The following is a 17,178-nucleotide window of genomic DNA, read 5'->3' as shown; positions in this document are numbered from 1 at the left end:
TTATAAATAGCTTTAAAACAGTTTCTACTTTACCCTTTGAAACAATAGAGACCAAGTAGAATATGCAAGAAGTGGTAACCACTGAAGAAATCATGAACAACGGAACTTGCATTTTCCTTGGTGGGGCCCATGTATGTGTGCTACTGAGTAATGAAGACATCTGTCACAGCCCGACTCCTCTCATAGGGAGAGAACTTACCCATGGATCCTACCAATGGGGGCAGCCTTGGCTGTGGGCATTTATGCTCTGTGACCCCAAACTTACCTCCCCACCTGCCTTACCAGAATGGTAAGTCCTCTCCGCCACCACCCCCGCCCCCCCGCCAAAGGCAGCCAATCCTCAAGGCCAGTGCCCCATGAGGTAGCCTGACATGAGAAGTTCTGTTCTCACAAGGATGAGCTGAGACTAGCAGATTATTTTACTCAGACATTTAAACTAAGAGGCTCAGAAGAAAGACGCCAATGTGCCACGGACATGAGATATTAAAGGATGAGTATTACGGACCAAATAATGATGATGATTATTCTCACTTATTGCACACTTACTGTATGTCTGGCACTTTCTATTCACTGTCTCATTTAATAATAATGATAACAATAATAACAACAACAGTGATAACAGGTAACATTCATCAAGCATTTACTATGAGCCAGGCATTACTCTAAGTGCTTTACCTGCATTATCCCTGTTAATCCTCATAACATGAGATGGGAACTACCTATTGTCATCACCATTTTCAGATGTGAGAAGCAGGCTCAGAGTTGCTACATAATTTGTCTAAAGTCAACCAGATAGATGCTATGATCATCCTCATTTAAGATAGGGAAACTGAGACTTGGAGAGATTAAGTAACTGGCCAAAGGTACTGAGTGAGTAAATGAAGCTGAGGTTCAAACACAGGTGAGCCCGACTCCCAACGCCATTGTTCTGACCACTGCACAGACCGTCATGTGGACAGTGAGTATGTGGAAGAAGCTGTTGGGAGAAGAAAAGGAGAGGAGATGCACCAAAAGAACCAAAGAAAGGATGATGACAACGGAGACAGACTTAAGCTGCCTCACGTGCTGCCTCAGCCTGTGGCCTGGCTGTCCAGTTTTCCTGAGCCCCATGCAACATGTATTTTTTCAACTTTTCCTTTTCCCTAAGGTAACTTGATTGCCTCAGCCTCTGGGCTGTGAAACCAAAGGAGCCCTCCTTAGAAAAGTCTACACATCATTCTAGCCTAAACAACCTTTTTGTCAGATGCCTCAAAATGGTTATCAAACATATATTATGTATCTAACTACCCAACAGCATCATAAAACAGGTCCTGGACCATAAAAGACAGCTGACGTAGGTGAGGGGTTTAACTGTCATGTAACTAAAAGTACACAAGGAGAATTCAGAAGGCTGAGCTTCTGGATAGGCTTTCCAACAGCCTTCCCACTTCTTGGAACTAACAGGGCCCAGCTTTGCCCCCACCTCAGCAAATCCTGCCTTTGTTTCTCTCCTTTTAAAGTGACCTACTGAGTTGTCACAGGAAATCCTCTCCCTGCTCTTGTCAGCGCCATAAATGAAGGACAATTCAAACTGGCCTACCATTCTGAAATTTACACTTGCCTGGGATACTTTTTTCAGCTGTAATAAGGAGACCTTCTCTCCAGTGCAACCAGAAAAACAGACCTCATTTGATAGCATAAAAAAGTCACTCTACCTAAAAATCAAATATCATTAACTGATCAGGCAATCTGATGCACATATTATATACAATACAAACAATTATGAACAGAACGTTTTGGCCTTTTGAGTTAATTCACAGTTGGATCTTGGCACAAGCATACCCTTATCTTGTTTTTAAGTTACACTTAAAAACAGAGCAGATCTTCCCCCCGCGTCCTCTTATAGGATTCCCCTCACTGGAAGATCCAACTGGAATAGAGGAGATTCAATATTATTTGTGTCACAAGTTAAGCAAACATGAAAAACACAAATCGAAATTATGCATGCCTGCAAGATTGGAGCTGCTCACAGAAGGGGAAAAGAGGTAAACTAAGAAGAACCTATTTGCAATACTTTTCTCACAGAACCATTAAATACATGGTCTTAATAATGTTTTTAGGCAAAAAAAAAAAGCCTTGGACACAAAGGTCTGAACATTGAAAAAATAACAAAAAGTAAGAATCTTAAAATCTTTACCTTGTTCATTGTTTCCTCCGTTAAGCAGGAGTTCATCATTTTGCCTTTTCAATTCTGTGATGTATTTAAAGGCTTGGTCCAGGATCATATTCTTGCTCTGCCAAAGAAAATTAACCATTTAAAAGTTTCACTGCAGGGTAAGAATTTACCAGAAGAGCCTTAAAATTTTGGTTGTATCACATATATGTGATATACAGCTTTTCAAAATTTAAAACAGGCACCATATTCAAAAGTTTCTACTGTTCATCTCCACTTCCTAAGTATTTACTGAGCAGGCACTGTGTGTCAGGCTCTGTTCTAGGCCTTGGGGATATAACAAACAAAACAGACAAAGTTCCTGACCTTGAGGAGTATATTATAGATGTATATTTAAATCAGGTGGTGAGAAGTGCTATGAAGAAAAATATAGCAGGATAAGGAGGGCGCCAGAGAGAAGGCAGAGGTTACTCTGTGCTATGGACTGAAGGTTTGTGTCCCCCTACAATTCCTGTTGAAACCCTAAGCCCTGATGTGATGGTATTTGGAGGGGGGCCTTTGGGAGGTGATCAGGTCAGGAGGGTAGACCCTTCGTGAATGAGATCAATGCCCTTAGAAGAAATGACACGAGAGAGGGGATCGCTCTCTGTCATGTGAGGACATAACCAGGAAGAGAGCCCATGCCAGGAAGAGAACTGACTGGCACCCTGATCTTGGACTTGCCAGCCTCCAGAATTGTGAGAAATACATGTCTTTTGTTTACGCCACCCAGTCTACGTTATTTTTCTTACAGCAGCCCAAACTGACTAAGACATTCTGCTATAACCTACTTTGCATAGGGAAGCTGGGGAAACCCTCTCTGTAAGATGATATTTGAGCAAAAGCCTGAGGAGTACAAGGAAGTATGCCCTGTGATATCTGCAGCAAGGAGTCCAGGCAGCGGGATCAGCGCAGGCAGAGGCCCTCCAGCAGGGCAGCGTGTGGCGTGCTGGAGAAACAGCAGGGAGGTGAACGGGACTAGAGCAGAGAATAAAGAGGAAGAGTGGCAGAAGAAGAGGCCAGAGAGGGCCTTCAAGACTGCATAGAGACTTTAGATTTTAATGTTGTTCTTTACTGTCAAACACAGCTACACATTATTCTAAATTATAGAGTGAGAAAACAGTGTCACTTGATTGAGTTTTGGTGTCATGCTCCCAGTATATTCCAGTCCTAAACTTTTTCAAAAAGATTGTCAAATGTCCCTTTATTCTTTATTCCTAATTAACAATTTCTAAAATTGAAAACATAATATGTGCATATGGCAAAAAATGTAAATAATATGAAGGGATATAAAATTCCTTTTGGCTTTAGCTCTTTCGACCCCTTTCCAGAGGCACCACCTTGAAGTTACTTGTGCATCCTTCCAGAAATAGTCTATGCCAATACGAGCATCTCTATATGTCTTTTTTGAAAACCCAGATAGAAGGATACTAAAATTAGTAAGTTACATTATTTTTTTTAGTTTAAAAATATCTCTTGGAGATACTTCCATACAGCATTTAGATATCTATAGCTATGTTAGACTTTCTAAAGGATATATTTATTTCATTAACCATTCTATTAATGATACATATTTAAGCTGTGTAAAAGGCATTCCAGTTTTTCAATGCTTCAGCTATGAAAAATGTTGCAGTGAATATTTAACTTCTCCTCCAGTATGTATATTATTAAAGATCTCCAGTACGTATCAGCTCTTTTCACGTTGGAGTCAGTGATTTAGGGCTTTGGTTCAATAAGTTACAATTCAAGGTTCCTTAGACTGAGTCCTAACAGAGACCCAATATAACCCAGGAAACACTTTACTTTAAAGAGAGAAAACTGATATTCTCCTTTCTTAAAGCAAGAGTTGAGACAAAGGCAGAACCTGATAATGGCCACCTACTGCCTCTCTACTGCAGACAGGGTAGGGACACGTAGCAATAGTGAAGGAAATCTTAATCTACTCGGCTTCTGGGAGCCAAATACTGACTTCCATTGCACGTTCTAGGACACCAAGGAAGTGAAATGACTATGGTTTCCTTTCAGAGAAACATGTAGGAATAAAAGCCAAGAGCAGGAAAATAAGATTTTACTGGGAAAACACCGATATTTACTGAGAAGCTACTATACATTGAGATGTAGAGAAAGAAAAACAATCAGAAGACACCATGTCTGCCCTTAAGTTTGTTATTGTGTTAAGGAAACAAAGCACATTTTAAAAAAGACGTGAAAAACATATTTATGCAAGACTAAGTACCACTCTATAGGGGAAAATGAAAAGAAACTAAGTGTAAGACCTTGCCGAGCGAGATAGTGTTAAGAAGTGAGCATATTAATCTGGCCCTCCGGAAGCCTGGGAAGGTTCAGGACTGGGAAGCTCCAGCTACCATGGAAAGTGGGGTGAGGTATGGGGTTAAAATTGAGGGGAGTAGTGGAAAGACTCTTCTTGTGCAGTAATAAGAACCAACCCACCCCCCCGACACACACCCTATGCAGCTGGATGACTTCCCCTTCCTGCCCCAGCCACAGGAGACGAGTTTATTTTCTGTGAATTTGAACTGAGAATTTCAGCCTCAGGGGTACTTGGCACAGAAGTGGACAAGATCAGGCTCCTAAGCAAAAAGGAGGGTAAAGTAAAACTCTGCCTCCTAAAGCATGAGACTCTTCAGCATCCCCTTCCCAGCCCAGCTCTGACAAAATGGCAACTAGCCTTATACTCCTCTTGCCACTATGCCCACACCTAGGTAGGGGGCTGAAGGCTCTTCCTTGGAAAGTAAAAATTAATAGCTACCCTCAAAAGAAAAAAAGCTACAAATACTGATATTTTTGAGTTCCACAACAATACTAGCTCACCACCTAATCACTCAACAGTTAGGGCCACTAAAAGACAAGCCTATTCAATCAGCTTTTTAATGCCTCATTCTTAAATACGAAAAACTCAACATTTAAGGAATGTCTCCCAAAAGAAAGACCAAACATCAAAACAAAGGGGAAAAAGAGGATATCAGAAGACAACACAGAAAAGAAAAGGAAATTTTTTTGAATCCTATGTAACATTCTCGGAGATGAGATGATACTGCATCCATGAAACAAAGACGTGGTACGAAAGGTAACAAAGGGAATAAGAAGAAAGACTCTAGAAAATGAAAAGTAAGAGAGCTAAAATTAAAAACAGAAGAGTTGGAGAAGATCAACCAATTGAAATTGAAAAAGAAGGGTAGAGGGTTCCAGAAGTAAAGTCTCAAAGGAAAAAAAAGGGAAAATGGAAATGAATTGGTACATTTGACCATGAGGAAACCATACTAAGAGATACTGGAAATGTGGAAAGAATCAAAGATAGATATATAGAAAATTAAGCAAATGAAAAACAATGAGGCAATTATCAACTCAAAAACTTTCAAAAGTTACATATGAAATGAAACATAATAACAGTATACTACTTGGCTCAACTGTAAACAACATTTACACAGTCTTAACATGAAAACTAAATAGTGATTTAATCAAAAGTTGTGGGAGAATTACATGAGAGGATTAGACAAGGGGAAGCCAAGGGAAAAGGACAATAGGAAGTTAATAGATAATAATATCTAAAATGGAAAAATTAAGATATAGTAATATAAGCACGTTATTTCAAAATACAAAGGTAAATAAATACCAGAAGAAACAGTTGAGAATGGTTGCCTCGAAGGAGCTAGGGTTGGAAAGCAGGCAGGCAGGAGACTAATGTTTGTTGTTTTGAGCTTTTTAGTGCTATTTTGCTATGTGTATAAATTGATTTTTGCATATGTTAATTTAATTAAAAGCTAACCAACAAAGTCGAAAACAAATTTTGATATTCCATTATAATGGAATACTATATAACCATTAAAAAGGGAGGAGCTCATACGAGGAAAGGTATCTACAACCAAAAGTCTACTAGTACCACTGTGGAAATGGCCAAGCAGGTTATGAAATAGCACTGGGTATGTATACAGATACATTCATAAAGCAACGTCTGGAGAGATGTGTAACAACACTTTTAATAGTGGTTATAACTTGCGAGTAGGATGTCAATTTTTTTTAAACTTCTTTATGCCTTCCATATTGTTTCAATTTTGTTTTATTTGCAGAGAGCACACTTTATCCTCATTATCAGAGGAAACAAAAACTATCTTCATTAGGGAAAACTGTCAGCTTTATTAAGACGCGATTTAAGTACTACTGGAGGTTGGTAGAGCACGGAGAATAACATAAAGAAGAGATCCTTGGAGTGTTCTAGCTAAGAATTTAAAGACAGTAAAGAACATGACTGGCAGAAAATAAAAGAAATGTCTGGTAAATACAGTGGTACATATGTAAGTGTAATCGTGGGACTGAGTATTAAAGATCTAGAAATTATATGGTCCATTTGATTATGTAGGAAACTGTACTAGAAGATTGCTGGAAGTGTGGAAGAATTAAAGACAGGCATATAGAAAATTAAACAAATGAAAAACAATGAGGCAATTATTAACTCCAAAAAACCCATAAATGACAGGGAACAAAAATAATCATTCTGAGCACAGAAACAACTTAGGGAATTATCTGTTAACAACTAATGAATGAAAATATGAGTGGACTTACCTGCTTCAGTGCAGGGGAACATGGGATCAGCTCTCCTATTCTGTTTATCCCAGCATTGATTTTCTTCTTTCTGTGCCTCTCCACTAGATAGAGGGAAAAGTCCATTTATCAAACCTTATAGTACTACTACCAAAATGCCTCATTCTCCCCGGGTAAAGAAATTTTATGTAAAGAAATCTCTAAGAAAATGCTATCAAACAGTATCTAGGAGCCAGCCAGGTGGCACAGCAGTTAAGTTCACACGTTCAGCTTCTCAGCAGGCCAGGGTTCACGGGTTCAGATCCCGGGTGCAGACATGGCACCGCCTGGCAAAAAGCCATGCTGTGGTAGGCGTCCCACATATAAAATAGAGGAAGGTGGGCATGGATATTAGCTCAGGGCCAGTCTACCTCAGCAAAAAGAGGAAGATTGGTGGTAGTTAGCTCAGGGCTAATCTTCCAAAGAAAAAACAAAAATAAACCAGTATCTACTGAAGACAAAAAACTATAATATGATTTCTTTGTCTTTTTCTCTTTTTTCTCTCTCTCTTTTTTTAGTTACTAGAAAGCTGTCTCTTTATAGCAAATGGGCAAACGAGACATTTCCAGACGGATTAAAGTACCTTAAAATACCCTTCAGGATGACTAGAAGGACTTTTGGAATAGAAACAGCTATTATTTATGACTTAAAACGGACCAAAAAAAGGCAAAGGGTTGGTTTTTTCCAGAGGGTCTGGGCTGTTCACTTTGGCCACGTAGTATTTTTCCCATCTAAGAAACTGGGCAACTGACAACTTCTCAATTAACTGAGAAATGTTCCAAGCTTGCATGCTGCAACTTTAAAAGTTGTACGGAAGGGGCAAGAGGATATAAGAAATGACCTAAATAATTTCTATAAGATACTGTAAGTAGAAACATTAGTCTTGGCTATTTTCTGTTAGAAAGTTTTCTAAAACCTTCCTTTCTAACAAAGGATTCCAGTGCTTCTAGGAGGACGATATTTCAGATCATAGCATAGGTAGGTTTTGTTTTGCAAACTATGTACTTTTTGCTTCATAATCTAGCAGTAAGGACACTCTTTTCAATGACATCTAATTGCCCTCTCTTAATAAATTACTATCAGGACATATTTATGGCAGCATATGACAGTTTATTTTAATAAAAAGATTTAGTTAATACAAACAAAAGAAATCAGATTTAATTCATATGGCCCCAAAAAAAGCAAAACAATAAAGTATAGCTCATCTTTCTTCTGAATTCTCTAATAAGAGTATTTGTTGTTATCCAAGAGTGGATTTTTTTTTTAAAGATTTTATATTTTCCTTTTTTCTCCCCAAAGCCCCCCAGTACATAGTTGTATATTCTTCATTGTGGGTCCTTCTAGTTGTGGCATGTGGGATGCTGCCTCAGCGTGGTTTGATGAGCAGTGCCATGTCCACGCCCAGGATTCGAACTAATGAAACACTGGGCCGCCTGCAGCGGAGCACGCGAACTTAACCACTAGGCCACGGGGCCAGCCCCTAAGAGTGGATTTTTTAATGTGCAGAGGTAAAAAAAACAACAACATCAAAACTCTTTACCCATAGTGATAAAGGGGAATTTAATGGAGTAAACTTCCATGTGGGGAACAGCAATATCCCACCAGTGTTCAACACATCTTTCCATAGATAACATTTCCCCAGGGTCCTTTCCTTAGGGAAAGGAAGATATGATTTATAGAATAATAGAAATCAACTTCTAAAATATTTTTTTTAGATCTGACTGCAGTCCCTGATGGAAAATAAAATGTTATAAAATGTACCCAATTGTAAATGCACAATTACTTCTATAAATGTTTACCTGGCTTTAGCCTATAATTTTGATGTTTGAGATAAAACCAATTATTTATTTTCTACATTTCTTCCTATAATTGAGGATGCTGCAATGTAATCGAAGACTGTTCACATTTCAAGTACATTTAAGACCTACAGCGTCCTGCTCACCTCTTCCTACTCCTCTAGGCAGCCAGCCCCTTCTGGAATTTCTGCAAAGACATACACTCTTCATTCTACTCAAGAGAAGTATATCTAGAATTCCTCAGTGGGTGAAATCACTAAAAACACTAGCTCCAAAGGTATATTCCTCCTTAAATTATCTAAATAGATGGTGAATCAGCAGACGATAGCAAACCATCTTCACAAGACTCGGAGCGTTCTGTCAATTAAAATCAACAAAGGAACACTTTCCTAAAACATAATGAATAATGATTCTCTGTTTATAACATAAAAACTTATAATCAACAGTAGAATAATCATTTCCAATGCAAAAAACGTTAGCAAATAAAATTTAAATTGTTGTTTCTACCTGCATTGTGTGTCTCCCGGTTTTTCTTCCTGAAACAAAAAGTGGAGATAAAAGGAAAATGAAAATAATGGGAAAACATTTCACCACTTTATATTTTGAGAACCATAAAAATAAATTTTATAAATTTACATTTGTTCCATCAGTAAGAAACTATGTGAAGAAAAATTTTCTTAATATGTATTATGGTATGAAAACCTAACTGCAGACATATCAATACAAATTTAGAATGCACAATTTCCAAAAGTAACTATAATACCCTGCTCTTCCATACCCAGAAATCATTGGCTGGGAAGTAAATCAATCACTGAAAACCTCAGCTTTTTGAAAAATGTAATTAAGGAGCTAGTCAATTCTCAAAGTATGTTCCAAGAAGGTGCCTTCTGATGTGTGCCCTGGCACCCGGCCAGGAGTGGGGGTGAGTGTGTAAAGGAGAGGAGCAACAGTAGAGAGGAACCCTACAATCCCCAGGGAGGGAAGTGTGGCAGCCTTGCACTGACAACTAGCATGTGAGCCATCTTTTGCATTTATGTACCTTGGGTTATCCAAACTCTTAAATTTTCTTAAATGCTTATCTACTGAAAACATCAATTTTCCCTTTTATGTACAATTACTCAATACATTAGCATTCTCTAATAGCTATTTGGTAAGGAAAGAGAATAGTGATTTTAATTTTAATGGAAGCATTGGCCATACAATTCTAAGCTGTAACACTGCCCAAAAGGAGAGAATTCAGAAGGGGGGCTAGACAAAGAACCAGAAGTAATATTGTACTGATGTGCATATTGACATTAATGAATTATAACGTCACAAAATGTCTATTCAGTAACTGACTTCAGCCTAAGTGAACTTAGGATCCACAAAGACTAACACTGTGTGCAAGTAAAACTTTCACGAGAAGCTAAGCATTTGGCATAGATTTGATATTATACTATTTTAACTACTGATAGTCATTTTACTTGTTACACTACCAGTAGAATAAGGAGGACAGGTGAATTTTAACTATACACCCCTTTGAGTAAATCTATTTATATTTAACCACACATCTTTTTGAAGAGTAATGGTTTTCTAGGCATTCAAATCAAAGTTCCCTAAGGACTACCTACTTAGCAAAATAGGGACTAATTCTGCTTTTTATCTGCTGAAACTACATGTTTTTGGACCGTGGCTACATACCTGTGCTGCTTTTTTGTAGGAGTCTCATTCTCTGTCATTTCTGGCATGGTTACAGTGATAGGAACCTACAAGGCATGGAAAGACAGGCCAGAAAGTTTAAAGTCATTCTAGTATCTTAGAGAAATTGACTAATAGCAATTTGGTTTAACTATCAAAATGCTAAAAAAATAAAAGTAACAACCTGAAAAAGCACTGCATTAGGGGTTGTGGATAGAAAAAGGTATAAGAAAAGAGGACAAAAAAATATTATAACTAGCAGATGGCAAACATGGTGAATGTCAAATATGAGGTATAGCCAGAAAGTGCTTGAGAAGACTGGAGTAGAGAAAGATCATTGCGGGCTTGGAAATCAAGAAAAGCTTAAAGGGGGTGTGGATTTGAGCAAGACCAGGAAACACAGGCGCAGCATACTTGAGTTGGGAGAGTATGTTCTTTGTTCCTGATGCTGTTTGCTCACGATACAAAATTTAAACCAGAACAATAGTCTCCCGCTCTGAACAGAGAAAAACACAAAAGTGACGAGCACACAAACATGTAATATTCCATACATGGAAGCAAGCGTTCATTCACTCATTTACTCATTTGCTAGGCTTCTTTCATTGCACACTGCTACAAGTCTTATGTTATCATTTGAGTCATTAAAATCTGAATATGAGTATATAATTCTATTTATATTTAAAATAATCATGATACTAAAGAATCTATGTACCAAAGTAAAATGTACACATGACAAAAAAGCCTGAAAGCAAATATATTAAAATATCAATCATAGTTATATGAGGCCAGAAGTATTATAAGTGATTTCTTTCTCTTCTCTGATTTTCAAAAATTCCACAATGAAACTTTAATGCTTTCATATCCCAGGAATTGACAACCTTTCAAAAGAGGTCTGTCAAGTTGGGATACCTGTTCTGGTAACTGGAGGAGGTGCACGTGTGGTTTTTTCGTTTTCTTTCCAAGAAAGAAAGAAGGCAGCAAGTATGTAATCGGAAGTCAGCATGAGTTTCACATCTAGTTCTGTGTTTCCCAGCTGTGAGAGCCTGGGCAAGTTCTAGAACCTCCTGGAACCTCAGATGTTTACTCTACAAAATGGATCATAACCACAGAAGCTAGATCATTGGCTTGTTTCAAGAAAGGAATGAAATAGTGCGGGGAGAGCACAGTGCGTAACAGTAATAAAATTCAATAAATGATAGCTATGAATATTAATGAGTTATTTGAGGTTAAGACTTTAGCCCTGGAAAGGAGGGGGAAGGGTCCTGGGAAATAAGTAGAAGTGGATACAGACAAGGTAATGACAGAAAGTACTGACTGAAGCAGCCTGAGGAGAAATGTGAGCTCCAGACCTATTTCCAGCAGCTTACTCCATCTTCCCCCTAACCTCTGTGAAGGTACCTATCAGCCTAAAAGCAACAGGTGCACGTTGGATAACCACAGAATGATAATGAGGGACATGGGAGTAAATCAAGAAATCCCTGTCACCTTTCTCACCCAGGGCTTGCAGAATTTCTTCACTTTTGATTCCTGGCTTCCAACGCCTCCCGTTTCTGATCCAAATCTATCATCTTCTGCCAGAAGATGGTCTATAAGTTATGTTTTCTTCTTACTACACAGGAGAAAAATCAATAAATGTTTACAGTCGCTAGGTTTCCATTAGCAGCAGGTAAAACAAGGGCTGGCCACCTATGGCGTGCAGGCAGATTTTTAGTGGCATATAGAATGATCCTGAATTCTCTCCACCACTTGAAAGTTAATGAATGTAGTTGCTTTCAAGTCACTTCCAATGGGTTACCCAAGCTCCACCCCCACAAAGATGGCAGCCCTGCACCACTGGCTGGTCCCCACGAGGGGACTCTCTCCTTTCTCTCACCTGTGCTCACTGTCCCTTAGGTTCTCCTTCCCCTCCCCCAAGCTCTTACTCGAAGATCTGTGCTCAATTCTAAAATTATCTTCCCTTCGATCTTCTACTTCCCTCTTCTCTCTTGTGAGAGTGACTGAAAACCTACTCAAGGACCTTCCCCTTCCACGAAGGCAGTGACACTAGGAAGACAGCCCTCAGATCTATGTGCTGTATGTGCTCTAAAAAAATGTAGGTTTGGGGGCTTCGTCTCAAACGAATGAGAAGTAGGGCCCAGGAATCTGTATTTTCAACAAGGTCTCTGGGTGATTCCTTTTTTCTTACTTTCTTCGTTTTTTGGTACAAAAAAAGTTTGAGAAACTTAATTCTACTTTAGGGCAACGTTTCCTATCTGAGAATAGTAGTTAAAAAATACAAATTCTCAGCCCATCCCAGACTCAATGAACCAATCTCTAAGGAAGGAATTCCAATTTCTAACAGGGGAGGGGGGGTGGAGTGTCTGCAATTTGATTGCTCCAGGTGATTCTTATTGGGAAAATTTGGAAACAGGCAGGTAGCTTTAATGGTGAGATTTCAGGCACCTGACCTATACCCTGTTGCAGGAGAGATTATTTGGGATGTGGCATGACAGCTGACCATGTCGTTTCACCTATAAACCAGTAGGATCAGATCTGCCTCAAAGCCATGTGAGTCAGCATTTGGTCATCAACATCACAGTTCCTTTCATTCCTCTGTAGCACTTTTGAAAGTTTGCAGGTTCATGTTACAATTAAGACACAAGAAGTAAAAATGCTAATTTCCTAAACGTCTAGAATCTTCGAGTAGGTGACACTAGAGGTATTCACTGCACTGGGGCAAAGCCAGAGTTTAACTGAAAGAGGAATACAATTGCAAGTCAAATCATCCAGTTCACCAAATGTCACTCTAAATGTCCATCTCAAACCACATTCTAACCAATTCAATTACATCTAAGTCAATGCAAAATTATTTCCATGTCCAATTCCTCCTGATATTAAAATTGCATTCCTAACATTAAAAAAGAACATTCACTGGAATAAGGAGCTATTTAATATTGTCATAAATCTTTGTCTGCTTATTAACTAACCTGCTAATGAGGAAATGGCACTTCTAATACAATATTTATATAACTAAGTACAAATATATCCTTTAAAATATTTAAAGTGCCATGAACTTTTAAATAAAAATTTCAAAATGTTACATTAGTAATCCATGAATTATTATTTTTCATGGTAAGAAAGAATTATTTCTGAAATTAGTCAAACCAAATGGTTCTCAAAGTGTGGTCTTCAGATCACTTGCATCAAACTCACATCTTTGAAAACTTTTCTTTCCCCTTGAGGTAAATCTTACATAGAGTAAAATGCACAAATCTTAAGTGTAACATTCAATGAGTGCAGACTGATGCACACACCTGTGTGACCCAACCCCTAACAAGGTACAGCATCACCACAGAAAGTTCTCTCATGCCCCTTCCCAATCAGTCCTTCCCTGCTCCCACAGAGCCAGCCAGTGTTCTCATTTTTCTCACCAAAGAACTTTATATAATGGATTAATTGAGAATTTCCATTGGGTCAAGTTTCACTCAGCATAACCTTTTTGAAATTCATCCAGTAGTTCCTTTTTATTGCTGAGTATGAATACATAACTGTGTATGAATTTATAACACAGTTCATTTATTCACTTTTCTGTTGATGGACACCAGGACTGTTTCCATGTTTTGGCTACTAAGAAGAAAGCTGCTATCCACGAACATTCTTGTATAAATCTTTTTGTGGATGTCGTCTTTCACTTATCTTGGAGTAGATAAGCATTACTTATCTACTCCCAGATATTTACCCAAGAAAGTGAAAGACGACATCCACAAAAAGACTTATACAAGAACATTTACCACACTTTCCTCAGAGCAATGGTACCATTTTGCACTTCCACTCACAATACAGAAGAGTTCTGGTGGCTCCATGGCCTCACCAACATTGGGTTTTGTCAGTCTTTTTTTTTTTTTTTTTTTTTTCGGTGAGGAAGATTGACCCTGAGCTAACATCTGCTGCCAATCTTCCTCCTTTTGCTTAAGGAAGACTGTCACTGAGCTAACATCTGTGCCAATCCTCCTCTATTTTGTATGTAGGACACTGCCACAGCATGGCTTGACGAGCAGTGTGTAGGTCCATGCTTGGGATCCAAACCTGCGAACCCTGGGCTGCTGAAACAGAAACAGAGCACCCCAAACTTAACCACTACACTACTGGGCCGGCCCCCTGTCAACCTATTAATTTTAGCCATTCTGGTGGGTATATAGTGGTATCTCATTATAGTTTAATTTGCATTTCCTGATGACTAATAATACTGAATACTTTATGTGCATATTAAGGCCATTTGCAGATTTCCTTTTGTCTGCCTATCTTTTGCCAGTTTTTTAAATTGGATTGTACACCTTTTTATTATTGATTTATAGAAGTCTTTATATATTCTGAGTTTTTATATCTACTAGATATCTGTCCTTTGTCTGAAATATATTTTGCAAATATTTTCTTCCATAATGTGGCCTGCCTATGCATTTTCTTAATTGTGTCTTTTGGTGACCCAAGAGTTCTTGATGAAGTATAACTTACCAACTTCTTTTATGACTATTCCTTTTTGTGTCCTGTCCAAAAAACCTTTACCCATCACTAAGATATTCTCCTATGATTGCTTCTAGAAGGTTTATAATTAATTATGTGAATTAATAATTAATTGTCATATTGAGGTAAATGATCTGTATTATTTATGGCAAGAGGTAGGTGTCAAAGTTCTCTTTTTTCATATGGATATTCAGTTGTTCTAACACCATTCACTGAAGACATTTCCCTTCCTCAATGGCATCTTTCTTAAAAATCAAACGTCCATTTGGTGCAGTTCCATTTCTAGGTTCTCTATTCTGATCTATCCTTACGTTATTACTACACAGTTCTGATTAAGCATATATTTAAAATATAGATTCCTATACCCCACCCCAGACCTACTGAGTCAGAACCATGGGAGGGAGAGGTCCAGGAATACGCAGTTCTGACAAGGTTCCTAGTTGATTCTTTACGCACCCTAAAGTTTGAGAAGTATTACATTATTTTAGTACTCCTTCCTCGAAAACTGATATAAATCGAAAAGCTCATAAATTAAGATCCACATAGAAAGACCAATGAACTTGAATTTAGGAAACCTAAGTTCTATTTCTAGATCTGCTATTCAGTAGCTGGATATCATTTTATTTACCATAACTTAGCATGTTAAATTTCTTCATTTGTAGAATGAGTGGGTAGGACTAGACTCAATCATTCAATTATGAATTGAGTACCCCTACTGCCTAGGAATTGCAGCTATAAAGATGAATGAGACATGTCTGCCCTCAAGAAGAATGCAGTCCAGATCAGGGCTATCCAAAAGAACTCTGTGCAATGAAAATATTCTCTGCACTGTCCATATGGTCACCACTAGTCACACGTGGCTATTAAGTGCTTGAAATGTGGCTAGTGAGAACATAGAATTAAATTTTTAATTTTATATAATTTTAAGTAATTTAAATTAAATAGCTACATGTGGCTAGTAGCTAGTGTAATGGACAGCACAGGGAATGGAAAAAGTAGGAAAAAAGATGATGAAAAAATTGTTTAATGAACATCAACTTCCTGGTTTTGATACTGTCCTACAGCTATACAAGCTGTCACCATTGGGGGAAGCTGGATGAAGAGTACATGGACTCTGTACTATGTGTGTAGCTTCCTTTGAATCTATAGTTATTTTAAAATAAAAAAGTTTTTAAAAGTGAATTTAAAAATTTGTAAGTGCTACCTCAAAGATTTATTAATAAAATGCTATGTGAGAACAGAGCATCAAGGATGTTTCCTGTGGGACCCAAAGAAAGCTAGGTCTTGGAGAATGGTTAGGATTTTGCCAGGTGGAAACGAACAGGAAAAAGGATACAAGGCCGAAGGATGAGCAATTGCAAGAGCTGTGAAACATAAACAAGCCTGGTGAGTCTGAGCACCGCCCGGAGAATATACGAAACATGGGAGGGAGGGAAAGAAGCAGGAGGCAAGGGCAGAAAGAGAACTTGGACCAGACTGCAAAGGAATTTTCTATGCCTGATGAATGTATTCGGATCTTATCTTAAGATCAGTGGTTCTCCAACAGCAATCCACCCACTAGCACTGGTCTGAAACAAAGTCCCCCTGACAGTAAAATGCAAAAGAGAGGAATAAAGTAAGAATTTTTTTTATTGATATATAACTTATATACAATAAGTCACTAACTTAAGTTCACAGCTCAGTAAATTTTTATGTATGAATACACCCATGTAACTACCACTCAGATCAAGATACAGAACACTACCAGCATCTCAAGAGGCTCTCCTGAGGTCCCTGCCACTTAATCCCTTGAAATTCCCCCTCAAAATATATAATCAAAGAAGAATATATATTTCCAAAGAATACATGCAAATGATCAACAGGTATGTGAAAAGATGCTCGACATCATTAACCATCAGGGAAATGCAGATCTAAACCACAACGAGATCTCACCTCACATCTGTTAGAATGGCTTTTATCAAAAAGTCGAAAGATAACAAGTGTTGGTGAGAACGTGGAGGAAAGGGAACCCTTGTGCACTTTTGGTGGGAATGTAAATTGGTACAGCCATTATGGAAAACAGTATGGAGACTGCTCAAAAAATTAAAAATAGAATTACTGTATGATCCAGCAATCCTACCTCTGGGTATATCTCCAAAGGAAATAAAATCACTATCTCGAAGACACATCTGTACTCCCATCGTTGTAGCATTATTCACAATAGCCAAGATATGGACACAACCTAAGTGCCCATTGACAGATGAATGGATAAAGAAAATATTATATATATTATTCAGCCTTTAAAAAAAAAGAAATCCTGACATTCGTGGCAACATGAATCGGTCTGGAGGACATTATGCTGGGTGAAATAAGCCAGATGCAGAAAGACAAATACTACATGATGTCACTTATATGTGGAAACTAAAAAAGTCGAAC

The 17,178-nt window shown here is 38.2% G+C and overlaps 1 protein-coding gene across 3 annotated transcripts in view; it reads right to left on the bottom strand.

The window, feature by feature from the left end:
- The window catches only part of USF3 (upstream transcription factor family member 3), a 46,579-nt gene that overhangs the window by 12,389 nt on the left and 17,012 nt on the right, over positions 1–17,178 (bottom strand). The window contains exons 2-6 of one of the 3 annotated variants that reach the window (XM_023623746.2): positions 11,758–11,872; positions 10,267–10,331; positions 9,094–9,122; positions 6,773–6,855; positions 2,177–2,273 (exon numbers count right to left, since the gene is read on the bottom strand). In XM_023623746.2, the coding sequence (XP_023479514.2) occupies positions 2,177–2,273; positions 6,773–6,855; positions 9,094–9,122; positions 10,267–10,313 (256 nt within the window). In that variant the 5' untranslated portion in view covers positions 10,314–10,331; positions 11,758–11,872. Of the gene's footprint in view, positions 1–2,176; positions 2,274–6,772; positions 6,856–9,093; positions 9,123–10,266; positions 10,332–11,748; positions 11,873–17,178 lie in introns of all 3 variants that reach the window. The other 2 variants (XM_023623747.2, XM_070243815.1) reach the window with 2 other exon arrangements.

This window comes from Equus caballus, chromosome 19 (assembly GCF_041296265.1).
Source record: "Equus caballus isolate H_3958 breed thoroughbred chromosome 19, TB-T2T, whole genome shotgun sequence".
In the NCBI taxonomy this organism is placed as follows: Eukaryota; Metazoa; Chordata; class Mammalia; order Perissodactyla; family Equidae; genus Equus; species Equus caballus.
The sequence above is the reverse complement of the archived record's forward strand: the minus strand, read 5'-3'. Positions and strand labels throughout refer to the sequence as shown.